This window comes from Anabrus simplex, chromosome 1 (genome assembly GCF_040414725.1).
Source record: "Anabrus simplex isolate iqAnaSimp1 chromosome 1, ASM4041472v1, whole genome shotgun sequence".
Lineage (NCBI taxonomy): Eukaryota > Metazoa > Arthropoda > Insecta > Orthoptera > Tettigoniidae > Anabrus > Anabrus simplex.
The window spans coordinates 1168252499-1168265899 of record NC_090265.1 but is presented as its reverse complement, the minus strand read 5'-3'; the positions used below and the strand labels follow the sequence as shown (position 1 = coordinate 1168265899).

The following is a 13401-nucleotide window of genomic DNA, read 5'->3' as shown; positions in this document are numbered from 1 at the left end:
CTCTTAAAACTTCGAGTAAACTGAATGGTCGAGACTCAAGAAGTATCCATTAAATTTTACCTTATCAATCTTATCCATGAAGTAGTCAAAGTAAACTATCGAATTATCACTTCTTTTACGTACTTCCGGTGTTACAGAGTGTTTTCAATTAGAATACCAGAAGGAGTCTTGTTATATTCTATGTTTGAAGAAGAAGAATCAGTATGAATCGATTAAATTCAGTGTGATATTCTGACTGAGTGAATATTTAGCATTTTTAAGCATGGCATCAAAATGGAAAACGAAATTTAAAGATGAATACACCAAAGATTTTCCTTCAGTAAAACGAGGTAGATGTGAATATGAGTTGGAATGTAAACTATGCAAGTAAGTTTCTTTTTTATATATATAAAACAAATAATTGGTGAAAGAATTTTGTTTACGGTTTACCATTTACCTGAAGTCTCAGACTTGGTAATTAAAATATATATTTTTCTTTACAGTTGCTATTTTTCGATTGCACATGGGGGGAAAAGTGACATCAAAGATCATGTAGGTACAGTGAAACGGAGGAATTCCATAAGTTCTACGTTCTCCAGTAAGCAACTGATGAATTATTTCAGTAACAAAAAGTCAGAAGAAAGAAAAGTAGCTGTTGCAGAGGTAACGTTTGATTTTCATTCAGTACGGCACCATCACTCATACAACTCCACCACGTGTATATACGAGCAAGTTATTCCAACTATGTTCAACGATTCGAATATTGCAAAAACATTTTCCAGTGCAAAGACAAAAACTGGAACAGTTGTAAATAATGTAATTTCGCCTTTAATACAAGCGGAAGTGAAAGAAAATATTCCCAAGTGTGATTTTGTTAGCATTAGTACAGATGCTAGCAATCATAAGCATCATAAGATTTTTCCTGTAATTGTGGAATATTTTGACAAAGAGGAAGGTATCCAGTCGAAGCTATTAGATCTTGTTGAGGGTAGCAATTAAAATTCTGACACAATTTCTGAATTAATTCATAATGTTATAGGACACAATGACATCAGTGAGAAAATTAGTGCATATGGGGGCGATAATACAAATACAAATTTTGGGGGCCTGGCTAGGAAAGGTGAAAACAATGTTTTCACAAAATTGAAGTCCAAATTAAGTAGACTAATTGTAGGGGTTGGGTGTCCAGCCCATATTTTACATTATGCCCTACAAATTGGTGCTGACTGTCTCCCTGTAGATGTTCAGGCTTTAATAGTGAAAGTGTACAATTGGTGGCGCTTCCGCAAGCGGACCGGCATTGGTAGTCATTAGTAAAGATTGAAAAGGAATGTTTTACAATACCTGGAGTACCAGAGAGGAGAGATCCTTCCTCTACGCTTGCTATAATCCCACCATTCCGCCCCAAAAAGTATTTTTTCTTATATAGGAAAATTGAAAGCAAGACAGCATGAAAGAAGAAATTGCCACCATTATCTTTACTCCCATTGGCCAGCTCCGATCAGCTGTGAAGAAGTCTATGTAACATTTTTCCCACTAGATGTCGCATGCGCGCCACACCAACCCGCGTAAAATAAAAACACTCGCTCGTCAAGAAAAAAATTGTAATTTAGTAGCTGTAACCTATCTTTGTAAATTCAGGCCAAGCTCTGTCATGAGAACAGTGGCCCCCTTCGGAGGCCACACTCCCTTCGAAAGGCTCTTAACTATCGCCACGGTGCATACTGCCTGCACGGCAAGAAAAAAGTTAATTTAGTAGTTGTAACATACCGTCACATTTTCTCAACAGTTGGTGACAGCATAACCCGCCGCCAAACCTCTGTGTGTACAGCGAGCAGAGCGTAAGGTGCACCATGCCCAGCCAGCTTGTGGAAGTTTTACCGTACAATTACTTTTCTATATATACTGTTAGAGTTGCATCACTCATGGATGTGAATTTCTTAATGTTACATATGAAGACCTCCAAAGACATGTAAAAATAAGTTGGTTAAGTTTATTTCCGGCAGTTGAAAGATTTTTACGTATGTTTCAGCCATTGAAATCTTATTTCATGTCACAAGACAAATGTCCGGCTCTCCTGAAGTCTTTTTTCTCAAATGAAGTTGGTGAGACTTATTTCTGGTTTCTCATGGCACAGATGAATTTGTTTCAGAAGTTCATTGCCAGGATTGAAACGAAAGAAATTTCAATAAATGAGGTTAAGATGGTACTACAGGAAGTAATTGACATTTTAACAGAAATACAGAATGCAGGTTTTGTTAGTTCAAAACTGAAGGATTTCCTACCTGACCTACCAAAAGCACAATGTCAGACGTTACAAGATGAATGTATGTCTTTATTTGAAATAACTATTGAATATCTGTTGAAATGGAGTGGGTCTCTGTCACAATTGCAACATTTCATTGGTTGTTTCTACAGATGACAATTAAATGGCTGCATGAGGATAGTAAGTGTAAATTGAATGAGAGCATTTTGTTTGATCAGGTCAAGAAATTAAAGTCTTTTATGAAAGAAAATAAATCAAATGAAGAATTCAGTGGTTTCTTACCTAGCAAGAAGTGGGTACCGTTCTTTAAAAGCTGTGCCGTATTTCAGAAGAGCAATGCTCCGAATTGCTGAAAAAAGTCCAGGTTTACTTCTCTCTTCCTGCACACAATGATAATGTAAAGAGAGTGTTCTCACTAATGAATGCTCACTGGACTGAAGAAAGAAATAGGTTACATTTGTTATCAATTAGGGCCATTCTTGACATACAATATGCACCGCTCCCGAGTCCAGGTGAGGATACATGAGATCCAGACTAGCTCTTAATAAATAATTCTATCTGATTAATGTTGCTGGGTTGTGGGTTCCGCTTGAGAAAGTACGCCGATGGCCTATGGTAAATCTCAACCTACCGGGCGAGTTGGCCGTGCGCGTAGAGGCGCGCGGCTGTGAGCTTGCATCCGGGAGATAGTAGGTTCGAATCCCACTATCGGCAGCCCTGAAAATGGTTTTCCGTGGTTTCCCATTTTCACACCAGGCAAATGCTGGGGCTGTACCTTAATTAAGGCCACGGCCGCTTCCTTCCAACTCCTAGGCCTTTCCCATCCCATCGTCGCCATAAGACCTATCTGTGTCTGTGCGACGTAAAGCCCCTAGCAAAAAAAAAAAATCTCAACCTACGCAGAAGGACGTCTCCAGCACGCTAACAGTCGGATACCATACTCGCATATCGCCGTAATTAATCGCAAATTTCAGGTTACTACGATATTTCAAGTGATTCGTACGTGTTGCTAACGAAATCGCAATCAGAAAATGAGTCATTATAGTCTTACATCTAGTTCTTACACTAAGTAGGCATTAAAAGAATTATTATCCGCACACTTTATATATGTTGCCGGGCTGAGTGGCTCAGACGGTTAAGGCGCTGGCCTTCTAGCCCCAACTTGGCAGGTTCGATCCTGGCTCAGTCCGGTGGTATTTGAAGGTGCTCAAATACGACAGCCTCGTGTCGGTAGATTTACTGGCACGTAAAAGAACTCCTGCGGGACTAAATTCCGGCACCTCGGCGTCTCCGAAGACCGTAAAAGTAGTTAGTAGGACGTAAAGCAAATAGCATTATTATTATTACACTTTATGTTGGTGCATTTGTGTACGGGGGTGAGGAGTAAGGAGGGAGCTGTCCCGCCCGGTATCGATAGTGCTGCCTGGTGCTGCCAACTGAATGAAAATGAAATCTGAATTGAATCGAGAATATGATCGATCGGTATGAAATTTCTAAACCGTTATCATCTTAAGCCAACAACTATGTCACATACACATTATATAACATTATAAAACATTTCTCAATGCGAATCTTGTTCCTAGCATGAATTCTATACTTTGGCTTTGTTGTGTAAACAACAACAGTACTAGTACGTAAAGTGTACGCCAGATGTCGCACAACGATGCTTAAGCGATTCATAGTTTGTGTTTCAAAGGTTGCCAGTACAAATCTCGAAGATCGCCGAGGTCGACCGATTCAGCACTAGGGTGTAAATGCACCAAGATAAAGTGTGCGGATAATATATAGTTTCACTACTCAGCTTTTATTGACTATTCAGTCTAAATATCAAGTAAAGGTCATCTGAGATATCGTTAAAAATTGCCTTGTATAACGTAGACAGTTTCTTACTGCTATAAGCATCTCCATCAGTTGCAATTACGTTGAAATAAAGAAAAACAGGTTTGGAAAAACCCCTAATAAGTAGTTGAAAACCAGGCCTTAATCATCGATTCATTAATTCTGGCCTGTAGAAATACTAAGTTATAATTAAGTAATGTTCGCAGAATCAATTGAAAAATTAAAATATATAATTCAAATGAAACATATTAAATAGAGTTGAAAGAATTAGATGCATCCAATTGGTTAAAAATGAAAAGAAAATTACACTCCCTACTATACACATCATTTCAGATTGTAGTTTCAAAATAGAATGTAAAACGCAGTGAAAATAACCAAATAAATAATTAATTAAGATCTGGAATCTCTTCTCACTGAGCTGAATTGCTCCTCAAAGTTACTTAAAATTATATTATTTAACCTTTAATTCACATATGATCGATGAAACGTATGTCATTTTGCTAAACTCAAAATCTGTGTCCATACACAGTAGAAAATCGTATGGGAAAGCAATGTCTGTTTTCTGAGGACTTCAGTTAACTCATATGTTTGAAAATTTGCTTGTATATTTCATATTTCATAGGGTCTGATCTCCATATAAGCAAATTCAGGTCCACTCTAAGTCGTAATTAATTTCAAATTAATTCTATCATAAGGCTTATGTGGCTCATTCACTCAATTATTATCTTAATCCATGGTTAAAATTCAATTCAAGTGCGTATCTGGCTGAATGTAGCATTGCCAAGTGTATTTAATTAACTTTCTAACAACTTATACCACAAGTGGAAAAATTGGCATGTTAGAAGACCCTACCTTCATCTAAAAATCCATATATCAATGACTAAGTCACCAGTGATGTGTCAAACTGCTCCCGTAAAATCAAGAATTAGGTTACCATGTGTGAGAGTACTTGAAAATGGTCATAAATAACTCAGTGAAGGCTTAAATATTAACGTTATTAGCCTCTTGGCTCATCTGATGATCCTACATACTCAAACAACTCTGTATTGATGGCATTGAGATCGTATCCTAACCTATTTTGTGTATCTGGGAATACAAACAGCAATTGAAAATAATACGTTTCAATATATACCTTAGCATGCGTAATTTACACATACTATCATCTCTCAGAAGAATACTATGACCAACCTTTCAAATAAAAATAAATATCACCATCACAACTTAACATACGCTTATATTATTACTTCATTCACCATTTATCACTTCAAATATCATGTAACATTCATATTAGTGCATCTCAAGCACCCATCTCATTAAATACGCTGCATATGTGCCATAACCTACACATATAAAAACATTATCCTTACCGTCATAGTATCAAAGAAAAGTGTATCACAATACTAAGCTGTACTACTATACTTCGTCGTAAACATTCCCTAAATACGATCTCCAAGCTTGTTATTCCGTTAAAGCCATCATACATGTATATTGACATCCATATTATACTCTAACACTTCACTGATAACGATTAAAAATATCTCTTACTTTCTCTCACACCACATTGATAAATTTGCGAACGGCTTTCACTGGTATTCTATGCCTATATATGGGGTTAACAGTAACTTCAGATGAATACCTACTTCCATGTAATTACACTTCAATATTATATACGCACGCACAATATCACAAATCATATCACATATAGCCAAAAATAAAGATTTCTACTTACGAAAAACGACTCATAGGGGACTTAACTTTGCTTATTGGGCCCTGTTTGCCATCTCGCTGTTGGTCATCGGGAATGGTAGGCCTCGCTCCATGGTTCTGCTTTAGGTAATCGGGTCAATCTCGTCTTCTCAGCTGATTTCCGATCCTCCTGGGTCATCAATCTCGTAAAGCGCCACCATAGTCGGAGTAGTCTCTGCCTTGGTCTTTTAGAACATCATAGTGGTCTCTGGTACGTCAGGAACAGAATAATACAATGTATTAGTTAATGCTGACATGTTGTAATTTATCTTCGTTTCATACTACCAATGATATTAGAATAAATGTGCTCTGGGCCGTCTAGTTTCGCTATAACAGTTCTAACTGTGCTACTATTTGTAAACTCTCTCGCTTGCCGAGCGAATGCAATTTTTCCGTGCTTATTAGAATTGCACTTGACAGCTGGTTGGATCCTGCTCTCTACGATGTGCAGTATCAGACAAATATAAAGCTTCCAAGTCCAGCCGTGACGTATTAGTTGTACCAGACTTGATGATTCCTTTTTGCTGGTCTTAAATTTCGCGCAGATATTTCAATCTATGCAGTGACGTTGAGCGGGCTGCCGCGGATTTTATTCTCCTTCAATAGTTGATCTTAAAATCAGATAAGCTGGCTTGTTTCTTTACTCGATTCCGTCTTACTTGCCGTAGTGCTGAATTGTGTCTAATGTTCTAATGGAAGTCTCTTTGTTTTAATAATTAGTTTTAATAATCAGCTTCTGTCATTCTTTTCTCACAGCCTTCTAAGAATGGTTCTTTCGGTGACTACCGGTTGAAAGGATTATCATTTCGGCTCATACCGATGTTAGTTGCTTTCACATTGACCTTTTAATGGTTTGAACGCCATTTTTGTTCCTACTGATGCAAATATAGAACGGTGAAATGGCACATTTACTCCTCCCACGTTGATTTAAATATATGGCTTGCTATATATTTACTTCATCTATTTCTAATATCATAATGGGACTTTTCACTGTTCTTAATCAGAGTTTCCAGTGCATTATCGTAAATTTCTACAGATCAATTCGCTCGTTCTTGCCGTAGACAATTTCAGTACTCATTTCTTATTTAACCGCGATGCCTGATGGACTCTAATCCTTTTGTTCTTTGAAGTACAACTTAATATTTGCGGCGTTGTGTACTCCTTTACTTTTACTGTTCAAGTCGTGAACTTCGTATGCGTTGTTCCCAAATGATCGATGTATAACGAATGGTCCGTCGAATAAATGCATGAATTTTGCAAATACTTTAGTCGACACATTCGAGATTGCGGGTTTCCTTACTAATATTTCAGAATCGATTTCCCACGAGTCTACTTGTGTTATAATAACTATGAATTTTGAAATCTCCTGCGTTCAACATTCTCCTTGTCTCTCTATAGATAAGTTAACATTATTTTCCTTCTGTCTGGTAGTCTTGACGTCCATTTTCGTTCGTCTTCTTCCCTTCTTGCTTTCGTCTTCACCTTCGAATATGGTTCGTTCTCTTCATACGTATTTGCTTGCCAATTCTCTGAAGTAACCTTTAGTTTTCTTACGGATCGTTTGGTAAGTACGGTGCTAGCCTCAAGTAAATGGATTCCTTCCTCTTCTTCATGTAAATCTGCCCGATGCATATTTATATGATTCTGCATCTGCAAAATTTCTGCTTGAATTATCCTGGTTTCCATTTTTCTTCTTTTTCTTTGTCTCTCCTCCATTCTTGCGATTTGCTTCAGCTGCTTTCGCTGCCATTCTTCTCGTATGTTTGGTTTTCCTGGTCTTTCTCTTCTTCTTCCTTCTCCGAGTAGCTCTCGTCGTTTCTCCTCTGGTTGTTCAATTATTTTCAGTAGCTTTTGCAAATACCTTTTAATGGTTTGAACGCCATTTTTGTTCCTACTGATGCAAATATAGAACGGTGAAATGGCACAAATATAATATAGCAAATGTAACTTCTTATGAATTCTATACATTAATCACCAGTGTCAAATTGTTGAAATACCTTGACTCTGTACAGTCATCACAAAAGTACAACTGCCATAATAAAACAACTTGTAATATATTGTAAAGAGTTTCACATTAAAAGTATGCCAAATACTAGCCTTCATTTGAACTAATTTGTTAATATGTATTTGTTCCGGTTTTGTGGCTTCTGTACTGTTCTGGATTGCACAGACTGAACTATCTTCTCTGTCAGAGCTTCTGTATTCTTCCTTTCCTCTTACTTGGACCTCCCTGCTGAGTTGCCCTACAGAGACCTAGGGACAGTCTTCCAGTCACAGGGATATTTTGAGTCATTAATAACTCTACCAACTTTCACTATTGTATAAAACCAAACCAAATCCCATGATGCTACAGCCCTTGAAGGGCCTTGGCCTACCAAGTGACCGCTGCTCAGCCTGAAGGCCTGCAGATTACGAGGTGTCGTGTGGTCAGTACGACAAATCCTCTTGGCCGTTATTCTTGGCTTTCTAGACAGAGGCTGCTATCTCACCATCAGATAGCTCCTCAATTCTAATCACATAGGCTGAGTTGACCTTGAACCAGCCCTCAGGTCCAGTTAAAAATCCCCGACCTGGCCAGGAATCGAACCCGGTGTCTCCGGGTAAGAGGCAGGCATGCTACCCCTACACCATTCACTATTTTATGGTGCCTTTTATTATAAATGGCTTAATGCAGCTTAGGACCATGGTCACCATAACATTAACAGATTTTCTTCTGGTACCGGTACTGTTCTGGATTGCACAAACTGAACTATCTTCTCTGTCAGAGCTTCTGTATCCTTCCTTTCCTCTTACTTGGACCTCCCTGCTGAGTTGCCCTACAGAGACCTAACATAACATTAATTATATTTTACAGATATTGTAAATAATACTGATATCTAATAATGATATCTAAAATAGCCTATTATGTTTACAGGACAGAAGTTTGCTCTAATGGAGGCGAAGGTTGTGCTATCTACAGTTCTTCGCAACTTCAAACTAGAAACACTAGACAGGCCAGAGGATGTAAAAGTACTGATGGAAATTGTCATTAAACCCAAGGAGCCTTTCTGCATACGATTTACTCCAAGGAGATAATGATGTAAGGGTTATTTCAAGGATATAACTAAAAGTGAAATGTATTGTGAAACTTGTTGTTAATAAAAATGGTTGATATATTATAAAATACAATAATTTATTTCATGTTGATCAAATGTAAACAATATTACAGACTTACATTTGTTCTGAAAAGCTTGTCAGTCACTAATTTTAGCAACTGAAGAAGGGAGAGGAAAGATTATGGCCTCTGGAAAGATAAGAGGTTCAGGTAAGCAAACTTAACATGGGAGGCAGAAAGAGAAAAAACTCCCTATAGTAAGAGCTGATAATGTGAATGCACTTAGGATTTCAATCTGAAGGTCCTGCTCTTTGTATGGATGTGTTAACCATTCTGCTAGATCGATCAGTGCACAAGAGAGACACATTGAACTCACTAATGTTGAAATGGCTGTCTTTGGGGACATCATTTGTTTAGAATCATGGCTTCTTAAAGAGAAGCTATTTCTAAGTATCAAGAAATTCAATACTATCCAGGTCAGAAGAGAAAAGATTTACAAGAAAGTTGAAGAAGAGGAACCCGGTACAACTACATGGAAGCAACGATAAACTAAACTGGAGATTCATGCTCGTCTTATAAATTTCATCAATTGTGATCTCCTACCTCCGCTGTGAACCATGTGACCTTGCCATGATGGGGGAGCTTGCACGTCCCAATGAAGCAAGTAGCTGAACCATATGTGCAACCATATCAGATGGGTATCTGTTGAGAGAAGAGACTAACGAATAGTTCATCGAAGGGAGGGTAGCAGCCTTTCAGAAGCTGCAGCGGCGGTAATCTGGATGATTGATGGATATGGCCTTATAATGATATTTAACGTGGCTTAGCTGTGTTGATACTACTACATGGCTGAAAACAGTGAAAAACTACAGCTGTAACTAATTTCCGAGGATACACAGCTCAGTCTGTATGAATGATGTACTGATGATGGTTTCCTCCTTGGTAAAATATTCCAGAAGTACAGTAATCCTCCATTCAGATCTCTGGGTGGGGACTACACAGGATGGGGCAACCATCAGGAAGATGAATACTGACATACTGCGAGTCAAAACATGGAATGTTAGAAGTTTGAATAATTGTGGTAGGTTAGAGAATCTGGAAAGGGAAATGGATAGACTAAAATTAGATGTAGTTGAAAAAAGTGAAGTACATTGGCAGGAAGAATAGGATTTTTGATCTAGGAACTACAGAATTATCAACACAAAATCAAACATGGGAAATGCAGGAGTTGGTATAATAATGAATAAGAAAATAGGGCAACAGGTAAGCTACTAAAGATCTGTATAAATATTGTAATATATTATCACTTCCAAACCTCCGCATAAAGGCTTCTATAATTATGATCTATAAAATTCAAAACAAATTAGTCCACTCAAACACATCAGTAATTACCAATTCACAGATTCATAATTATGAAACAAGAATTATTTATAATATTCACTACAATCAGATTCATTCCAGTAGTTATGGTCAAAACTCTCTTTGGCATTTTTCTATAACTATGTATAACTCGCTTCCAAAAAATATAAAAATGTTACCAACTTTATCTATCTTCAAAAGTAATTTAACTAAATACCTGAAGTAGTATGGTAATTATGGTTAGGAAGCTTTGTCCTATCTTATCTCTTACACCATGTTAAATTATATACTTACTGTATTTTATTTTGTAATCAGATTGTGAATATAGCTGCCATTGTCATTTATTTGTATTGTACCAAGAAGAGCCTTGGCTCAGGTGCCTATATTGAAATGAAATAAATAAAAAATAAAAAAATAAACTATGACCAGTATAATGAACAAATTATTGTTGTCAAGGTAGACACCAAGCAAATGTCCACCACAATAGTGCAGGTCTTTATGCCTACTAGTTCAGAAGATGATGAAAAAACAAAATTGATGAAGAGATAGAAAATTTAATGAAATATGTAAACATAGATGAGAATCTCATTGTGATGGGAGACTGGAATGCAGTGGTAGGCCAAGGAAGTGAAGGTAATGTAATGCTGTAGGAGAATTTGGACTGGGACAAAGGAATGAAAGAAGAAGTCACTTACTTGAATTCTGCAGTGATTGTTTCGTTAAGGGACTAATTCACCGAACTATTATTAGCCACCAAGATAGGAAATATTATTTATTGCCCACTACACAAACATACATACACATGGCTACCGCCATTACAAATCACTCTTTTATCTTCACTGTCCCACCAGGCATCACACACCACAGAGTCCAAGTAAAACATTGATATCCTGCCAGTGTCCACCATTTTAGAGGACAGGAGCAAACAAACATAACCAAATTTTTTGTAACATCTTCCCACCTTTTAATCACATAATGATTAAAACCACTAAACTCAACCAAAACAAAGCAAAGAAAAAAATCTACAAATTGAGATGGATTTCGTATCTTCATTAATAATCTTGACCATGATGGTCGGGATTGGATCCGTATTGACTTAGTAACAATAAATATGTTGGAAGATGGTCCGCCTAGTCAATACTATTCATTTATTTACCTTTTACCTTAACATCTAGTACATGTTTCGAGAATATAATGCATTCTCTTCCTCAGCTAGTAGATTAAAATTCATTATACAATAAGACCTGACTAAAATACGGGGGCCCCCATTAAAATTCAAATCAATGAGTATGACAATGTGACATTTAAAAAATTTTTGGATAGTACAAACATAGAATTAAAATCCCATTTTGTCAAGTACAAATTAAAAACACAATATAGTCTAATTAATGTCTAATTAGATACAACGTCTTGTGATGATATGAATTCACAGTGTCCTTGAAGTTGCCTTATGTACTTCAAAAATGTTGAGTTAAGGATGAATAAAATTGCATTAGAACTTGAAGTCTTGCCGATATCCACCGTTAATGGGTGTTAAAATGATGTCCATTAAAATTAAAATATTGGACACAGCGTCGTATAATGATGTGAAATTACGGTGTACTAGGAATTATAATACTATCTTGCGTAGTTCAATTGGATTTGTACAAGAATAAATGAAGTTGCGTTAAAACTTGGAGTCCTGCCATTATCTTCAGTTGATAGATGTATTATGCAGCCAGGTTGAAGATAGGTTAAAATGGTCTATAAAAAGGAAATGGATTGAAAATTAATAAAAGGCTCCGACATGAACAAATGAGAATACAACGGGGTAAAAATATTAAACCTTACCACTGTGATGATGTAAATATTACGTGTGGCATGCATGTGTTAGATAGATGTTGAGGCACCTGATGTTGTTTGGCAACTGGTTACAGTATTACATTGGGTTGCGTTTGGATGGAAGGAGGGGTGGAAGGAACCGCCCCTGATACTACAGTCATACTTCCCTCCTTACACGCTTGACATCATTTGGCCTCTTACTAGGGTATTGGGTTACCAATTTAAACAACTGATTGTCTTCTGCAATGTGTTCATTTAGGTTGTTCTCATTATCAAATTTTTGCAATTTGTATATTTCTAATTTCTCTAGGGCATTCATTTGTTTGCCTTTGCTTAATGAATGTAATAAAGTCATATCACGTTCAATATTTGTGAAATGATGGTTGCTTTCATACATGTGTTCACACATTGCAGAGTATCTAGAATGTTTTCGTGCATTGACATGCTCTTTATACCGTACCATCACACTTCTACCTGACTGTCCGACATATTTTTTTCCGCAATCTTGGCACGACAGTTTGTATACTCCTGATTTACTGAACCTACTGTTGGTGTTTATGCTATTCGAATTGAACAATAAATTATTATTATTATTGTCTGTCCTAAAGGATACATGGATATTGTGTTTTCTAAATAGTTTAGCCAAACTATATGATTGTTTATTAATGTAAGTGAATGTAGCGAATTTCTTTTTTTCTTCCTTATTTACAAGTAGGGTGTTAGGTCTATTCACGACCTTACTCTTTATCCTATTGACATAGCTTTTGGGGTAACCGTTTCTTTTGGCAATATCTTGTATAATGTTTATCTCTTTATTAAAATCATTTCTGTTTAATGGTATTCTTACTGCTCTATTGATGAAGCTGTAAAATGCCGCTTTCTTATGTTCTCCTGGGTGGTTCGAGTCTTTCCTAATAACAACATCTGTGTGTGTAGGTTTTCTAAATACTTGGTAATTCAGGTTTTTATTGTCTCTAGTTAATGTTACGTCTAAGTAGTTTAGACTTTTATTATCTTCCGACTCGATTGTAAACATTATATGTTTATCAAGGTTGTTTAATTGGTCTAACAGTTCGTTTGGCTTGAGTTCTTGTTCGTTAATGATAGCGAACGCGTCATCAACAAACCTTAACCATAAGTCTAATCCTTTTATTTTACCGATTATTTTATTAGATTCCATATGGTCCATAAATATATCTGCAAGGATACCAGACGCTGGTGATCCCATGGCCAACCCATTAACTTGTTTGTACACGTTGTTGTTGAAAGTAAAAAAGTTGTTTTCTAATATAAACTT

General features: G+C 36.8%; 1 protein-coding gene across 5 annotated transcripts in view; it reads left to right on the top strand.

Moving 5' to 3' along the window:
- LOC136858147 (cytochrome P450 4c3) overlaps positions 1-8987 on the top strand; it is a 244644-nt gene extending 235657 nt beyond the window's left edge. For all 5 annotated transcript variants that reach the window (XM_067137475.2, XM_068225432.1, XM_067137473.2 and 2 more), the window contains one exon: positions 8745-8987. In XM_067137475.2, coding sequence (XP_066993576.2) covers positions 8745-8905 — 161 coding nt within the window. In that variant the 3' untranslated portion in view covers positions 8906-8987. The remainder of the gene's footprint in view (positions 1-8744) is intronic.
- The last annotated feature ends 4414 nt before the right edge of the window (positions 8988-13401 follow it).